The sequence below is a fragment of the Colobus angolensis genome, unplaced genomic scaffold (assembly GCF_000951035.1).
Source record: "Colobus angolensis palliatus isolate OR3802 unplaced genomic scaffold, Cang.pa_1.0 Scaffold44, whole genome shotgun sequence".
In the NCBI taxonomy this organism is placed as follows: Eukaryota; Metazoa; Chordata; class Mammalia; order Primates; family Cercopithecidae; genus Colobus; species Colobus angolensis.
Window position 1 is genome coordinate 2616995 of NW_012117821.1, and position 14796 is coordinate 2631790.

The window sequence follows — 14796 nt, forward strand, 5'->3', positions numbered from 1 at the left end:
TTGACACCCTCAGGGCTCCCATGCCTACGTTCTTACTGCTGTTAAGTTAGGACAGTCGTCCTTTGAGGTCAAGTGGTGGAGGTCACGAAATGATTTCAGTTGTCTGTGTTCACAGAGTAGTCTGAGATGCTACAGTTGCCTTTGTAAGCACAGAAGACAACAGAATTATTGAGACACCTAGAGCCTTTTCATATTGTTAGCTACCCATTTAATCAATCAATCAATCAATCAATCAATCAATTATTTTGAGACTTGATCTCCCTCTGTTGCCCAGGCTGGAGTACAGTGGCGCGGTGATAGTTCACTGCAACCTTGAACTCCTGGCTGAAGCAATCCTCCTGCCCCAGCCTCCCAAAGTGCTGGGACTACAGTGGCACACCACTGTGCCCAGCCATACTCCTTTTTTTGATTGTGCCTTTTGTCTGGGATTGCACTGGAAGGGGCTCCCATGTGGGCCCTTGTCGTGGTGCTGCTCAGGACGCATGTGGATCTTGTATGTCATGCTCACCTGGTCATCCCCTCCCTGTCTTAGATAACATCCCTGAGGACCTCAGAGACCCTTTCTACGTTGACCAGTATGAGCAGGAGCACATTAAGCCGCCTGTTATCAAGCTTCTCCTGTCCAGCGAGCTGTACTGCCGCGTCTGCAGCCTCATCCTGAAAGGGGACCAGGTGGCCGCCTTACAGGGACACCAGTCTGTCATCCAGGCCCTGTCCCGGAAAGGGATCTATGTGATGGAGAGTGATGACACCCCCGTGACAGAGTCCGACCTCAGTCGCGCACCCATAAAAATGGTGAGTGGTCTGCGGTGGCCGCCCCCAGGGCCCATCCTCTGGAGCTGTGGGCTCTCGTGTGGCGCACCTGGCGTGTGGATGGTGTGAACACGGTGTGCAGTGAGGTGGTGGAGACCTGTGCTTTTGCACACTTTTGTTCCTTAGGAAACTGTCTCTTTTAAAGCACATGACTGTTGTGGAGAGTGGGGATAAGAGAGCTTCCACTGAGCCCTTTTTCTCGGGAATGCTCTGTGAATGCTGAGATCGGAGGCAGGCGTATTAATACAGATGCTTGAGGCAGACCCTATATGGGTGAGAAATGTCATTGTCGTGCCCATTCTGTTAGGTTGTTTCATGCATACTTTGTGCTAAAATAACTCAGTCTGCCTTTTTCTCCCCCAAGTATCCCGCCCCCATCTTTCTCTGAAGGCTTGCTACTGGTGTGCCTTTTCCAGAGTGTTCTGGGTCAGGGCCATTCTCGGTGCCTCCTGCACTGCCTTTGGTTGCTCCCATGGCATTCCCGCTGAGACTGCGGGTGCCATGCGGTGGGTGAAGAAAGTGTTACTCCTGTCGTGTGAGGAAGCTGCACTAAGGTGTGCTGCAGCTGTAGCAGGTAGAGCTCTGGACTAGGAGCCTGAGCCCTTTGGTGGGCAGTTGGCCTGGGACAGGTCTCCTGTCTGCCTTCCCACAGCCATGACGTGGGAGTCACGTTGCCTTTGCTGGGAGTCCCACAGGGCTGTTGAGGAAATAAGAAATGACAGTGTGAGACAGTGCACCATGGGCCACAGGGCTGGCCTGCCTGCCTGGGAACGGACTCCTGTTTCCTAGCGGTCTCGAGGCTCAGCCAGAAATGCCAGGCTTGAAATAGTGATGGTGAGGGGGAGGCAGGTCTCAGATCTGAGTATCTCTTCAGACAGAAAGGGCGAGAGATGAAGAAATTAGGCCAGGATTCTGAGTATGAGCAGGTTCTCTGCATCAGAACCTGGTAAGAAGTGTGGGTTTGAGGGATTATAGCTGCTGCCTCTGCCCCTAGAGTGCCCACATGGCGATGGTGGATGCCCTGATGATGGCCTACACTGTGGAGATGATCAGCATTGAGAAGGTGGTGGCCAGTGTCAAGCGCTTCTCTACGTTCAGTGCCTCGAAAGAACTTCCGTATGACCTCGAGGACGCCATGGTGTTCTGGATCAACAAGGTGAGTGCCCTGCCTAGATGTGGCCTGTGGCTCTGCTCCTGTGACTGGTCCCCTTTTCACTTGAGAGCAGCACACTTTGTCTGTCATGCTGAGACCCAGCTCTTCATTTGGGACAAATTATATTTTGTGTCCAGAAATGTGTCTGCTGTAGTTAAAAAGAAGCAAAGCAAGCAGGTGTTGTTCCCGCAGGCCGAGAGTAGAGGGTGATGAATTTATGTCTGAAAACGCAGCACATGTCGGTGATTTAAGTGCCTTAAAAAAAATTTTTTTTTTGAGACAAGGTCTCTGTCCCCCAGGCTGGAGTACAGTGGCACAATCATGGCTCACTGCAGCCTTGACCTCCCAGGTTCCAAGTGATCCCCCCGCCTCAGCCTCCTGAGTAGCTGGGATCACAGGCACGTACTACTACGCTTGGCTAATTTATTTTTTATTTTTATTTTTATTTTTAGTAGAGATGGAGTCTCACTCTGTTGCCCAGGCTGGTCTCGAACTCCCAGGCTCAAGCAGTCCTCCCTCCTTGGCCTCCTAAAGTGCTGGGATTACAGGAATGAGCCACCACACCCGGCCAGTGAATAATTTGTTTTTATTTTCATAGTACGCACCTATATGCAATAAAGGAGATTATCAAAATGCCTTTAGAAGGCATTTTGATTATTAAGGAAAAAACATGGCATTTTCCCAAACGCTATTTTCTCCTTTTACATTTAGAAGGTCATAGTGTAATTTTTAATACAATATGTGTAAAGAATGTTTATTTTTAGTAGTGTATTTGTAGGGTTACCTTACCAGAGGTTTTGATTAGTAAGCATCCTGTTATGTATGTAAAAAGGTGTTGAAGTTTGTGTGTGAACACAGTGAAGTTTGTGTGTTAACACAGCGAAGTTTGTATGTTATCACAGCGAAGTTTGTGTGTTATCACAGTGAAGTTTGTGTGTTATCACAGTGAAGTTTGTGTGTGAACACAGCGGAGTTTGTGTGTTAACACAGTGAGTTTGTGTGTGAACACAGTGAAGTTTGTGTGTTATCACAGTGAAGTTTGTGTGTGAACACTGAAGTTTGTGTGTTATACAGTGAAGTTTGTGTGTGAACACAGGGTTTGTGTGTTATCACAGTGAAGTTTGTGTGTTATCACAGTGAAGTTTGTGTGTGAACACAGTGAGGTTTGTGTGTTATACAGTGAGGTTTGTATGTGAACACAGTGAAGTTTGTGTGTGAGCACAGTGAAGTTTGTGTGTTATCACAGTGAAGTTTGTGTGTTATACAGTGAAGTTTGTGTGTTATCACAGTGAAGTTTGTGTGTTATACAGTGAGGTTTGTGTGTGAACACAGTGAGGTTTGTGTGTTATACAGTGAGGTTTGTGTGTGAACACAGTGAGGTTTGTGTGTGAACACAGTGAAGTTTGTGTGTTATACAGTGAGGTTTGTGTGTGAACACAGTGAGGTTTGTGTGTTATCACAGTGAGGTTTGTGTGTGAACACAGTGAAGTTTGTGTGTGAACACAGCAAACGAACTAGAGGAGTGTGTGGCCCGTGTAAGGCTGTATTAGTGGACCTGAGGAAGAGGCTCCCGCAGGATGGCTCTGGAGTTACTGATGATTAGCTTGCACATGCAGAGCCAGGCCGGTGCTCCATCTGCTGGTTCCCTGGAAGGCGCCTCTGTCTCTGTGACAGGCGGGTCTGTGTCAGGAGCTGGCAAGAGGTTTGTGCTTTGACTTTTTCTAAGACAGTTGCTCTGCTCTTTAGCTGTTTTCCTCCCCAAGCTTGAGGTTGGGGAACCAGGTCTTACATTTCCTTATCCTGCAGTGAGGTAGGGACAGAAAGCCACAGGGTTTTCTAGGACCCACTGGAGCCTCTGGGCCCTAGTTCAGATTTGGGTGCCAGTCAGTACCATCTCTGCCCCACTCTGCCTCTGCCCATGAGGACGCCTCTTGGTGGCGAGCGCCATGTCTTACTCATCCCTGGCTCTCACCTGACAGCGTGCGTGTGCAAGAATTCTGTGAAAAATGGTGTTCAGGACTAGTTCACGTTTCCAGAGGAGCCTGAGCTTTGGGGACGCTCCTGTATCCTAGCGGAAGCTTCCTGTGATCAAAAATCGAACTTTAGCTTTTCTTTAATATCTTTTATTGATTTTTTTCCTCATATTAGAAGTGACATAGTTATAGAAAATATAGAAACTATGGATGCACAAAAAGAATAAAATGTAAATTACCCATAATCTTATCACCTATGCAAATGGTTAACATTTTGGTAAAAATTCTGGTAGTTTTTCTTTTTTTGTATGTGTTATATAGGCCTGCAACCCAGTGGGGAGCTTACCGTGCATTCTGTCGTGAGCCACGTTTCTACTTGGTGCGGTACTGTGCCCATTGGCCAGATACTTGATGCCAGCCGTTCCAGTGACTCCCCCGTGGCCCTTCTGTGATCTCAGTGTTGCTGGAGGTCAAGTTGTCCCTTCTCCGTCTGTGCAGTAGTCTCTGTCCAGCCACGATGATTTCCCTCAGGCCATGTTCCTGCGAGGGGAATGGTTGTTCATATTTAAGGACTTCTGTTTCGTTTGCTTGTTTTTTTTTTTTTTTTGGCCAAATCTGATCCTAAAGATTGTGACATTTTCCTTTCTATTAGTTTGTGTAGGTGTCTTTTCCCATGTCTTCCCATATCTTGGACATTACTAAAAATTACCTGCCCATTTGAGAGGTGAAAAATAGTGTCTTTTTCTATGGTAAAGACATAGAAAAACTTAATTCTGGGTAAAGTTGCAGTTTAGAAAATAGAGCATCTGTCTGACTCTTTACCCTACTTCTCTGGTGAATCACTTGTTCGTTATTTTGCCTGTATTTCTTTGGGCAGGAGGGTATGCTTCTTTTTCCTTTGCTTGGTCACGTTTTTCGTATTTGCTGTGCATTTATAAGTGACTTTTCAGGCTGTTGCTGGCCTCTGTGTTTCTGTGGACTTGGCAGATAAATAGAAGGTAGTCTCCTTGTAACCCAGAGGCACCATTTTCGTTCCATGCTATTCTCGTGTCTACTGTTTCTACCTCCGTATTTTAAAGAAATACATTGTATTTCCGGCTCCTGACTCCTCATTTGTGGACATGATCTGCTGAGGTAGGATTGTGACAAGCAGCGGTTACGGTGGCCCTCCACTGCCCTCCTCCTCATTCCCCTGGGGTTGCACTGACAGCTTTGGACACATTCACGGTCAGACTTGATGTTGCTGTGGTCAGGACGGTCAGACTTGATGTTGCTGTGGTCAGGCACCATTTTCACAGCTCATGTGCCTTTCCTTGTATTATGCTTTGTTTTTCCTGGAGTTAATATTTGCTTTAGTTTTCATGACCTTTTCTTTTTTCTCATGCACTAGTTACATTTATATTCAGTGTTTTCCATGTTTTACTGTTTTCTTGGCATTTCCATATGAATTTAAGTTCCTTACGTTAGTGGTTTCTCCTTATGTGACTTTCTCCTGGGTGTGAGTCCTCAATGCAGGATGCGGTGCCGGCTGAATGCTTCCAAAGCACCTTTTGCAGTGTGAATGCCCAGGTGTGTAGGAAGCACCAGTTTCCCGAGCAGCCTCTCCCACCCGCACTGCGTTCCTAGGCACTCTCCAGTATGGGTTCTCAGATGCTTCACTGGCTTCGAGCTGTGCCCCAAAGCTTACGCTGTCCAGGTGGGTTTTCTCCCCACTGGAAATTGTTGCATGTTTAATAAGCTTGGGGCGGTTGGTATGATTTCCATAAGGGTGAGTTTTTTCTCCAGCATCAGTTCTTTGATGCATAAGGTCTGAATTCCTTTTGGGCATAGGTACCATGTTTCCAAGCTGCCTGCTGTGCGCGGCTGCGTTTGAGTGCAGGTTTCAGCTTCTCACACCCACACCTGGGTCACTCCCTCCTTGGGTTTGGCTCTGTGTCTCCTCTGCAGCAGCTGTGGGGAATGGCCACGTTCTGAGTTTCTGTGGCATCCCTCTGGGACTGTGTCCTGCCCCTGCCTGCATGGTTTCTGCTCCGGCCACCTGCGTGTCTGCCATCCTGAACTTTCCTCCCTTCACCTCTGCTCCAGGCCGCTCACCCGCCTCCTCCTGGCCAGGGTCCCTACCCTGGGCGCAGGAGCCTTCCTGCCGTCTGAGGAAAGGCTGATGCTGTGCATTTCCGTGACCATTTCTGAGAGAGCTTCTGAAGGAGCCTTCCTCCACCTTTCCTTGGTGATTGTGTAACTAGATGGAAGCGCTTTCCCCAGCTTGAGGGGGTTGCCCAAATGTCTTCTGTCTTCCATGCTGAGGAATCCGCTACCATGTGGGTTCCCTGTCCTGTGTGTGACCCGGATGACCTCACTGAGGTTCTCCTCCTTCCTGGGTGCTCTGAAGTTTCACCATGAACCACCTTGCAGGGGCTCTTTTTACTTTTTATCGATGCCCAGCCAGTTGTTGTCTCTTTCTCTCTCTCTCTCTCTTTTTTTTTTTGGAGACAGTCTCGTTCTGTGGCCTGGGCTAGAGGTGTAGTTGTGCCATTGTGGCTCACTGCAGCCTGACCTCCCAGGCTCAAGCAATTCTCCCACCCCAGCGTTCTGAGTAGCTGGGACTACAGGAATGCACCATAGTGCCTGGCTGGTTAAATTTTTTTTTTTTTTTATTAGAGACGTGGTCTCGCTATATTGCCCAGGCTAGTTTTGAACTACTGGGCTCAAGCAATTCTCCTGCCTTGGCCTCCCAAAGTAGTGGGATTACAGGTGTGAGCCACCACTCCTGGCCTCTTTTTGTCTTTTTTTTTTTTTTTAAGACAGCTCTACTGAGATGTATTTTATATGAAGTCAGTGGATCTGTTTCCTTGAGGTTTGATAAGCAGTCATTTGTTTAGCATTCGCCACAATCAAGGTAATGTTTCCATCACCCTCAACAAGCTCTTCCATGGCCCTTTGTAGTTAATCCTCTACCCCAGTGCAGGTAACTCCTCATTTGCCTTCTTCACTGTGGATTGGTTTTGATAAAAGTGAAGTTGTGTGGCACGTGCTCTTCTTGTGTTTGACTTCTTCCAGTGAACCAAGTGTTTCTGAGACTGGCCCGTGGCGCTGCATCTGTCGGAAGTTCTGTTGGAGCTTGGTGGCGTTCCATCGTGTGCACACCCTGGTTCGTTTACCCATCCACCTGTTGACGGACACTTGGGTTGTTTCCGGTTTTTGCCGATTTTGAATAAAGCTACTAGGGACGTTTGTGTGCAAGTCTTTGTGTGCATATATATTTTTATTTCTCTCTCTTTTTCTTTTTAGACGTAGTCTCACTCTGCCGCCCAGGCTAGAGGGTCAGTGGCAAGGTCTCGGCTCACTACACCCTTCGCCTCCTGGATTCAAGCAATTCTCTTGCCTCAGCCTCCGAGTAGCTGAGATTACAGTTGCCCACCACCACACTTGGCTAATTTTTGTATTTTTAGTAGGGACGGGGTTTCACCATGTTGGCCAGGCTAGTCTTGAACTCCTGACCTCAGATGATCCACCCATCTTAGCCTCCCAAAGTGCTGGGATTACAGGTGTCAGCTATTGGGCCCAGCCATATTTTTATTTCTTTAAGTAAAAATTTAGGAGTAGAATCACTGCGTCATGTGATAAGTATATATAACTTAATGTAAGTATGTGTAAGTTCAGTCTTCAGAATAAATGGCCAAAATGTTTTCCAATGATTGTAGCATTTAGAACTCTCACTAGCAAGATAGAATTCCAGTTGCTCTACACTTGTTATCGTCCGTCTTTTCTCTTTAGCCCTTTGAGTGGATGTGTAACTGTCTCTCATTGTCGTTTTAATTTGTGTTTTCCTAGTGGGTAAAGATGCTTGTCTCCATTCTTTTGTGAGGTGCTTTTTCAAATATTTTGCCCAGTTTTTAACTGGGTTGTCTTATCAAGTTGCAGGTTTTTAGAAATGTATATATTGAGAATCAAGTGCCTTGTCAGATGTATGTATCGTGAAGATCTTCTCCCAGGCTGGCCACCTTTTTGTTTTCTTAACTGTGTCTGTTAAAAAGCAAAGGTTGGCTGGGTGTGGTGGTTCACACCTGTAATCACAGCACTTTAGGAGGCAGAGGCAGGCAGATTGCCTGAGGTTAGGAGTTCAAGACTAGCCTGGCCAACATGGTGAAATCCCGTCCCTACTAAAAATACAAAAATTAGCCAGGTGTGGTGGTGGGCAACTGTAATCCCAGCTACTCGGGAGACTGAGGCAGGAGAATCCCTTGAACCAGGGAGGTGAAGATTGCAGTGAGCTGAGATCATGCCACTGCACTCGAGTCTGGACGACAGAGCAAGACTGTGTTTCAGAAAACAAGCAAAGGCTTTTAAAGTTTTCTTTGTAGCCTGATTTATCAGTATTTGCTTTTATGGTTTGTCCTTTTGTGTCTTATAGAAGAAATCTTGACCAACTCCAAGGTTGTGAGGAGTTTCTCCTGTGTTTTCTTCTAGAAGTTCTATTGTTTTAGCTCTTATGTTTGCCTCTGTGACCCATTTTGAGTTCATTTTTATGAATGATGTAAGGGAAGGGGTGAGATTCATTTTTTTCTTTGTATAGATAGCAATTCTGAAACCATTTATGGAAGAGATTTTGCTTTCCTTATTGAATTACTTTGACAGCTTTGTTGAAAATCAGTAAACCACATATATGTGAGTCTGTTTCTGGATTCTGTTCTGTTCCGCTGATGTTTGTGTCTGGTTTATAGGAATACTTGTAATTGGGCAATGTTAAGTCTTCCAGCCATATCCTTTGTATTAAAAAATAATTGTTTTTGGCTGGGCGTGGTGGCTCACACCTGTAATCTCAGCGCTTTGGGGGGCTGAGGTGGGTGGGTCACTTGAGGTCAGGAGTTCGAGATCAGCCTGCCTAACATGGTGAAACCCTATCTCTGCTTAAAATACAAAAAACTAGCCAGGCATGGTGGCGCATGCCTGTAATCCCAGCTACTCGGGAGGTTGAGACAGGAGAATCTCTTGAACCTGGGAAGCAGAGGTTGCAGTGAGCTGAGATCATGCCACTGCACTCCAGCCTGGGCGACAAGAGTGAAACTCCGTCTCAGGGAAAAAAAAAAAAGTTTTTACTATTCTAGGTCCCCACAGACATGCTTGTATCTCTCATTTTGTGTAGACTTGACAGCTTCACAGCTTCTCTCAGCCATGTTTCATGGTTTTTCAGGGTAATGTTTTGTGTATAGTTTAATTTTATTATCTTTTGTGTTTTGGATTCTGTTATAAATGGTGTTCTCCTAATTTCATTTTCCAGTTGTTTGTTACTAGTCTGTAGAAATGTAATTAATAATTTGTATATTGACTTTATATTTTGTGACCTTGTTCAACTTATTTGTTCTAGTGGCATTGAGAAAATTCCTTAAGATTTTCTATGTACATGATCATGTTGTCTGTGTATAAAGTCATTTGTATTGCTATTTGAGGTGTATGTTTTTTTTTAATTATAAAGGATTTTTTTTTTCCTTATTGTACTGTTTAGTACCTCAGATAGAATGTTGAATAGAATTGGTGAAAGAAGACATTTTTGTTTGTACTTAATCTTAGGGAATAAAGATTTACTGTATTAACCATTGAAATGATGAATGTTGGTTGTAATTTTTTTCATAGATGCCCTTTATTAGGAGTTCTCTGCCCCTGTGCCCCCCCCCTTTTTTTTTTGAGACATGGTCTCACCCTGTGGCCCAGGCTGGAGTACAGTGGTACGATCAAAGCTCACTGTAGCCTCATCCTTCTGAGCTCAAGCAATCCTTCTGCCTCAGCCTCCTGAATAGCTGGGACTACAGGCACACACCACCACGCCTGGCTAAGTTTTAAAACGCTTTTTGTAGAGGGGATTTTTGCCATGTTACCCAGGCTGATCTTGAACTCCTGAGCTCAAAGGATCCGCCCACCTCGGCCTCCGACGCCTGGCCAGGAGTTCCCTTCTATTTTGAGTTTGCTTAGGGTATTTTTTTCATGAATACATATTGAATTTTGTCAGATGCCTTTTGTGTATTTATTGAGATGATTATATGGCTTTTCATTTTTAGTGTGTTGGTACAATGATTTACATTAATTGATTTTCAGATGTTGAACCAGCCCTTCCATCCCCAGGACAGATACAAATTGGTTGTGTTTATTATTTGTTTTGTATATTGATGGATTCTATTTGCTAATATATTGTTGATGATTTTTGTGTCAATGTTCTTGGCAGATATTGGTCTGTAGTTTTTTTTCTCATGACATATTTCTCTTGGTGTCAGGGTAATGGGCTAAAAAAGAGAGTTGGGAAGGATTAATAAGGTAAAAGGAAATTAAATATTAAATTCACTGATAAAGCAATCTGGAAGTGGAGTTTTCTTAGAAGATTTTAATTATGGATTTAATTTCTTTAATATACATATGATAATAGATTTTCTATTTAGCATTGTGCCAGCTTTGGTAATTTGTGACTTTCAAGGGGTTTGTCAGTTTTATTTAAGTAGTTGAATTCATTGGCATAAGGTTTATATTTCTTTATTTTCCTTTTAATATACTTGCGATCTCTAGTGACAGAGTCCTGTTTGTTTCCTGAGGTTGGCAATTTCTTTTATTTTTCTTTACCTTGATTAGTCCGATTTATCAAGTTTACTAATCTTCTAAAAATCTGCTTGTAGTTTTTATTTTCTCTATTTAATACTTAATTTCCTTTTACCTTTATTATTATTTTCTATTCTGGGTTTAATTTGTTCTCCTTGTCTAATTTTTTAAGGGGGGAGTTAGTTATTGAAGCCATTTTTCATTTTTAAGACAGGTATTTAAAGCTGTTGATTCCTCTCTAAGCAGCACTTCAGCTGTGCGTTACATATTTTTATAGGCCATGTCTTTCATCATTCTCTTTAAAATATTTTGTTTCCCCTGTGGGTTCTTGTTTTATCACTGGGTTATCTAGAAGTTGGATGTTTAACTTCCATATACTTAGAGGTTCTAGGTAGCTTTTTGTGTTGTGATTTCTGGTTTAATTCTGTTGTCAGGGAAAATACTCTGTGTGATTTTCAACCTTTTAAGTTTATTGGGACTTAGGGTCCGCCACGTGCCTTCCATTGCAGAATGTTTAATATGCATTTGAAAAGAATATTCTGCTGTTTGAAGGTAGCGTGTCTTCAGTATCAGTGCAGATTGGTTGGCGGTGGTGTTTGTGTCTCCTTCACCATTTTCCTGTTTTTGGTCCTATTAGTAGGTCAATCTGAGAGGAGGGTGGAAGGTCCTGAGCTGTGCGCTCGTAACCCGCCGTTTGGTTCTGTCAGTTTTTGCTTTGTGTGTTTTCAAAGTCTGTTATGTTTACACATATTTATGTTTTTGATATTAGTTGATGAATTAACCCTTTTGTCATTATGAGATGTCGCTTTTTATCACTGGTGGTAATCCTTGTCCCAAAAGTCTACCTCATGTAATGTGGATGTGGATTCAAGAGTGCTTGTGAATAGTGGCTGCACGGTGTGTTTCATTCCTTTCACTTTTAACCTCTTGTTGTCTTTCTCTTTAAAGTGAATTTTTTGTGGATGCTGTATAGTTGCTCTTGCTTTTTTATTCATCTGATAATCTCTTTGAGTATTTAGACCAATTGCATTTGATGTGACTATCCACAAGGCTTGGTTTTACCATCTGGTCTGTTTCTGTTTATCTCTTTTCTTTTTCTTTCCTCTTTTAAGGCTTATTTTGGATTTTTTTTAGTACTCCCTTTTATGCTCCAGTATTTTGTAGGAGTTGCTTTAGGGTTCCTGTCTGCATCTTTAGACCATCGCAGGCTGCCTGCAAGTCAAAGTGATGCCACTACACAAATAGCAGAAGATGCGTCTTTTCCTTGCTGACCTTTGTGTCACTGTTGTCATTCATTTTGCTGCAACCCCAGCTGTGCTGTTTTGGCTTTCTTTTGTCTTTTAAAGTATTTAAAAATTGAGAACAAAAGTCATTAATATTTATCCACGTGATTTCCATCCTTGTTCTTAATTCCTTTGCATACATCAAGAGTTTCACACATTTTGGTCTCAGGACCTTTTCTTTTTTCTTTTTCTTTTTCTTTTTCTTTTTTTTTTTGAGATGGAGTTTCGCTCTTGTTACCCAGGTTGGAGTGCAATGGCGTAGTCTCGATTCACTGCAACCGCCCCCTCCTGGGTTCAGGCAGTTCTCCTGCCAGCCTCCGAAGTAGCTGGGATTACAGGCGCCTGCCACTATGCCCGGCTTTTTTTTTTTCTTTTTTTTTTTGAGATGGAGTTTCGCTCTTGTTACCCAGGTTGGAGTGCAATGGCGTAGTCTCGATTCACTGCAACTGCCCCCTCCTGGGTTCAGGCAGTTCTCCTGCCAGCCTCCGAAGTAGCTGGGATTACAGGCGCCTGCCACTATGCCCGGCTAGTTTTGTATTTTTAGTAGATGGAGTTTCTCTATGTTGGTCAGGCTGGTCTCGAACTTCCGACCTCAGGTGATCTGCCCACCTTGGTCTCCTAAAGTGCTGGGATTACAGGCGTGAGCCACCGTGCCTGGCCAGGACCTCTTTATACTCTTAAATTGCTGTGGACCTCAGATAACTTACTTTTTTTTTTTTTTTTTTTTTTTGATAGAGATGGGGCCTTGCTGTGTTGCCCAGGCTGTTCTCAAACACCTGACCTCCAGCGAGCTTCCTGCCTTGGTCTCCCAAAGTTCTGGGATTGCAGGTGTGAGCTAGTGCATCTTGCTGAACTTGTAAAGAAAATTTTAATCTATCAGTGTTTGCCATACTAGAAGTTAAAAATCAGAAAGTTTAAAAATACTTATTTAAAAATAACAGTAAGTTGATTTCATATTAATACTAATAATGTTTTAGTGAAAAATAACTTTTTCAAAACAAATTAGAAGGGGCTGTGTGTGACTCACATGTGGAATTTCAGCACTTTGGTAGGCTGAGGTGGGAGGATTTCTTGAGCCCAGGAGTTCAAGACCATCCCTAACAACACTGTGAGATCCCATCTACAAAAATTATTAAAATTAACCAGGCATGATGGTGTGTACCTGTAGTCCCAGCTACTTGGGAGACCGAAGCAGGAGGATTGCTTGAGCCAGGGAGATGCAGGCTGCAATGAGCCATGATCGTGCCACTGCACTTCAACTGGGGTGACAGGGTGAGACCGCCATCTCAAAATAAATTAAGGAAATAAATAAAGAAGATGGCAGTATTTTACAGTTTTGCAAGTGTCTTACTATCTGGCTTGCGAGAAGATAGCTGATTCTCCTATCTGCGTTTGCATTTAATCTGTTACAATATGTTGTTTTTATTGAAGTTCATGAACAAAATCTGGCTTCATGTAGATATATAATTGGAAGAGGGGATAGTATTTTCACAGTCTTTTCTGAGAAGTATGCAAATCTGTTTTTGCTGTTACACCAAAACTTGACAAACAATAGTTTCTCAAAGATTATTATGTGGAATTTGAAACTGTCATCAATTAACGTTTTTAAAAAATTGAGATATAATTCACATGCCATAAACTTCACTATTGTTAAAGTGTACTAGTCAGTGGATTTTTTTGGTTTTGTTTTGTTTTGTTTTTTTGAGAGAGAGAGACTCTGGCTCTGTCACCTAGGCTGGAGTGCCGTGGTGTGATCTTGGCTCACTCACTTCTGCCTCCTGGGTTCAAGGGATTCTCCTCCCTTAGCCTCCTGAGTAACTGAGATTACAGGTGTGTGGTACTGTGCCTGGGTAATTTTTTTATTTTTTGTAGAGGCAAGGTTTTGCCATGTTGGCCAGGCTTGTCTTGATATCCTGGCCTCAAGTGATCCGCCTGCCTCGGGCTCCGAAAGTGCTGGGATGACAGGTGTGCGCCATTGTGCCTGGCTTAGTCAGTGGTTTTTAATATATTCATAAGGATGTTGTATTAATCTGTTTTCACACTGCCTAAAGAACTGTCCAAGACTGGGTAATTTATAAAGAAAAGAGGTTTAATTGACTCAGTTCCACATGGCTGGGGAGGCCTCAGGAAACTTAACAATCATGGCGGAAGGGGAAGAGGCAACGTCTTACACGGTGGCAGTGTGAGAGAGCAAGCAAGAGTGGGGAAAACTGCCTTATAAAACCGTCGGATCTTATGAGCGCTCACTCACTATCACAAGAACAGCATGGGGAAAACCTCCCCATGATCCAGTCACCTCCCACCTCGTCCCTCCCTCAACCTGTGGGAATTATGGGGATTACAGTTTGAGATAAGATTTGGGTGGGGACACAGAGCCACGCCCTATCAGCTGTATAGTCATAATCCCTGGCTAATTCCAGAGCGTTTTTATCACTCCCGAAAAACTCTCTGTACCTATTAGCAGCCAGACCTCATTCCCTCCTCAGCCCCTGGCAGCCCCCAGTCTGCTCCGCATCCACGGGTTTGCTCAGTCTGGACGGTTTTTATGATTGAAATCATATAGTCTGTGATCTTCCGTGCCTGGCTTCTTTCACGGAGCATGTTTCCAGGGTTCATCCGTATTGTCGTGGGTGTCAGTGTTTCATTCCTTTTCATGCCTGAATAATACTCCACTGTGTGCTTACACCTTATTTTGTTTATTCATTTATCAATTGATGGGCATTTGTGGTGTTTCTGCATTTTGGCTGTTGTAAATAATGCTGCTTTCGTGTACAAGTTTCCCATGTGAATATGTGTTTTCATTTCTCTTGGGTATATACGTGGGGTGGAATTGCTGGGTCATGTATTCATTCTGTGTTTAGCTTTTTGAGGAACTTCCAGACTGTCTTCCACAGCAGCTGTGCCATTTTACATTCCCACTAGCTGCATCTGAGGGTTCTAGTTTTCCCCATCCTTGCTAGCATTTGTTACTTTCTGGCTTTTTTTTTTTTTT

The 14796-nt window shown here is 43.8% G+C and overlaps 1 protein-coding gene across 2 annotated transcripts in view; it reads left to right on the forward strand.

Annotated features, from left to right (window-relative positions):
• The first annotated feature begins 536 nt into the window (after positions 1–536).
• CAMSAP1 (calmodulin regulated spectrin-associated protein 1) overlaps positions 537–14796 on the forward strand; it is an 81444-nt gene continuing 67184 nt past the window's right edge. For both annotated transcript variants that reach the window (XM_011957305.1, XM_011957306.1), the window contains exons 1-2: positions 537–795; positions 1808–1969. In XM_011957305.1, the coding sequence (XP_011812695.1) occupies positions 736–795; positions 1808–1969 (222 nt within the window). In that variant the 5' untranslated portion in view covers positions 537–735. The remainder of the gene's footprint in view (positions 796–1807; positions 1970–14796) is intronic.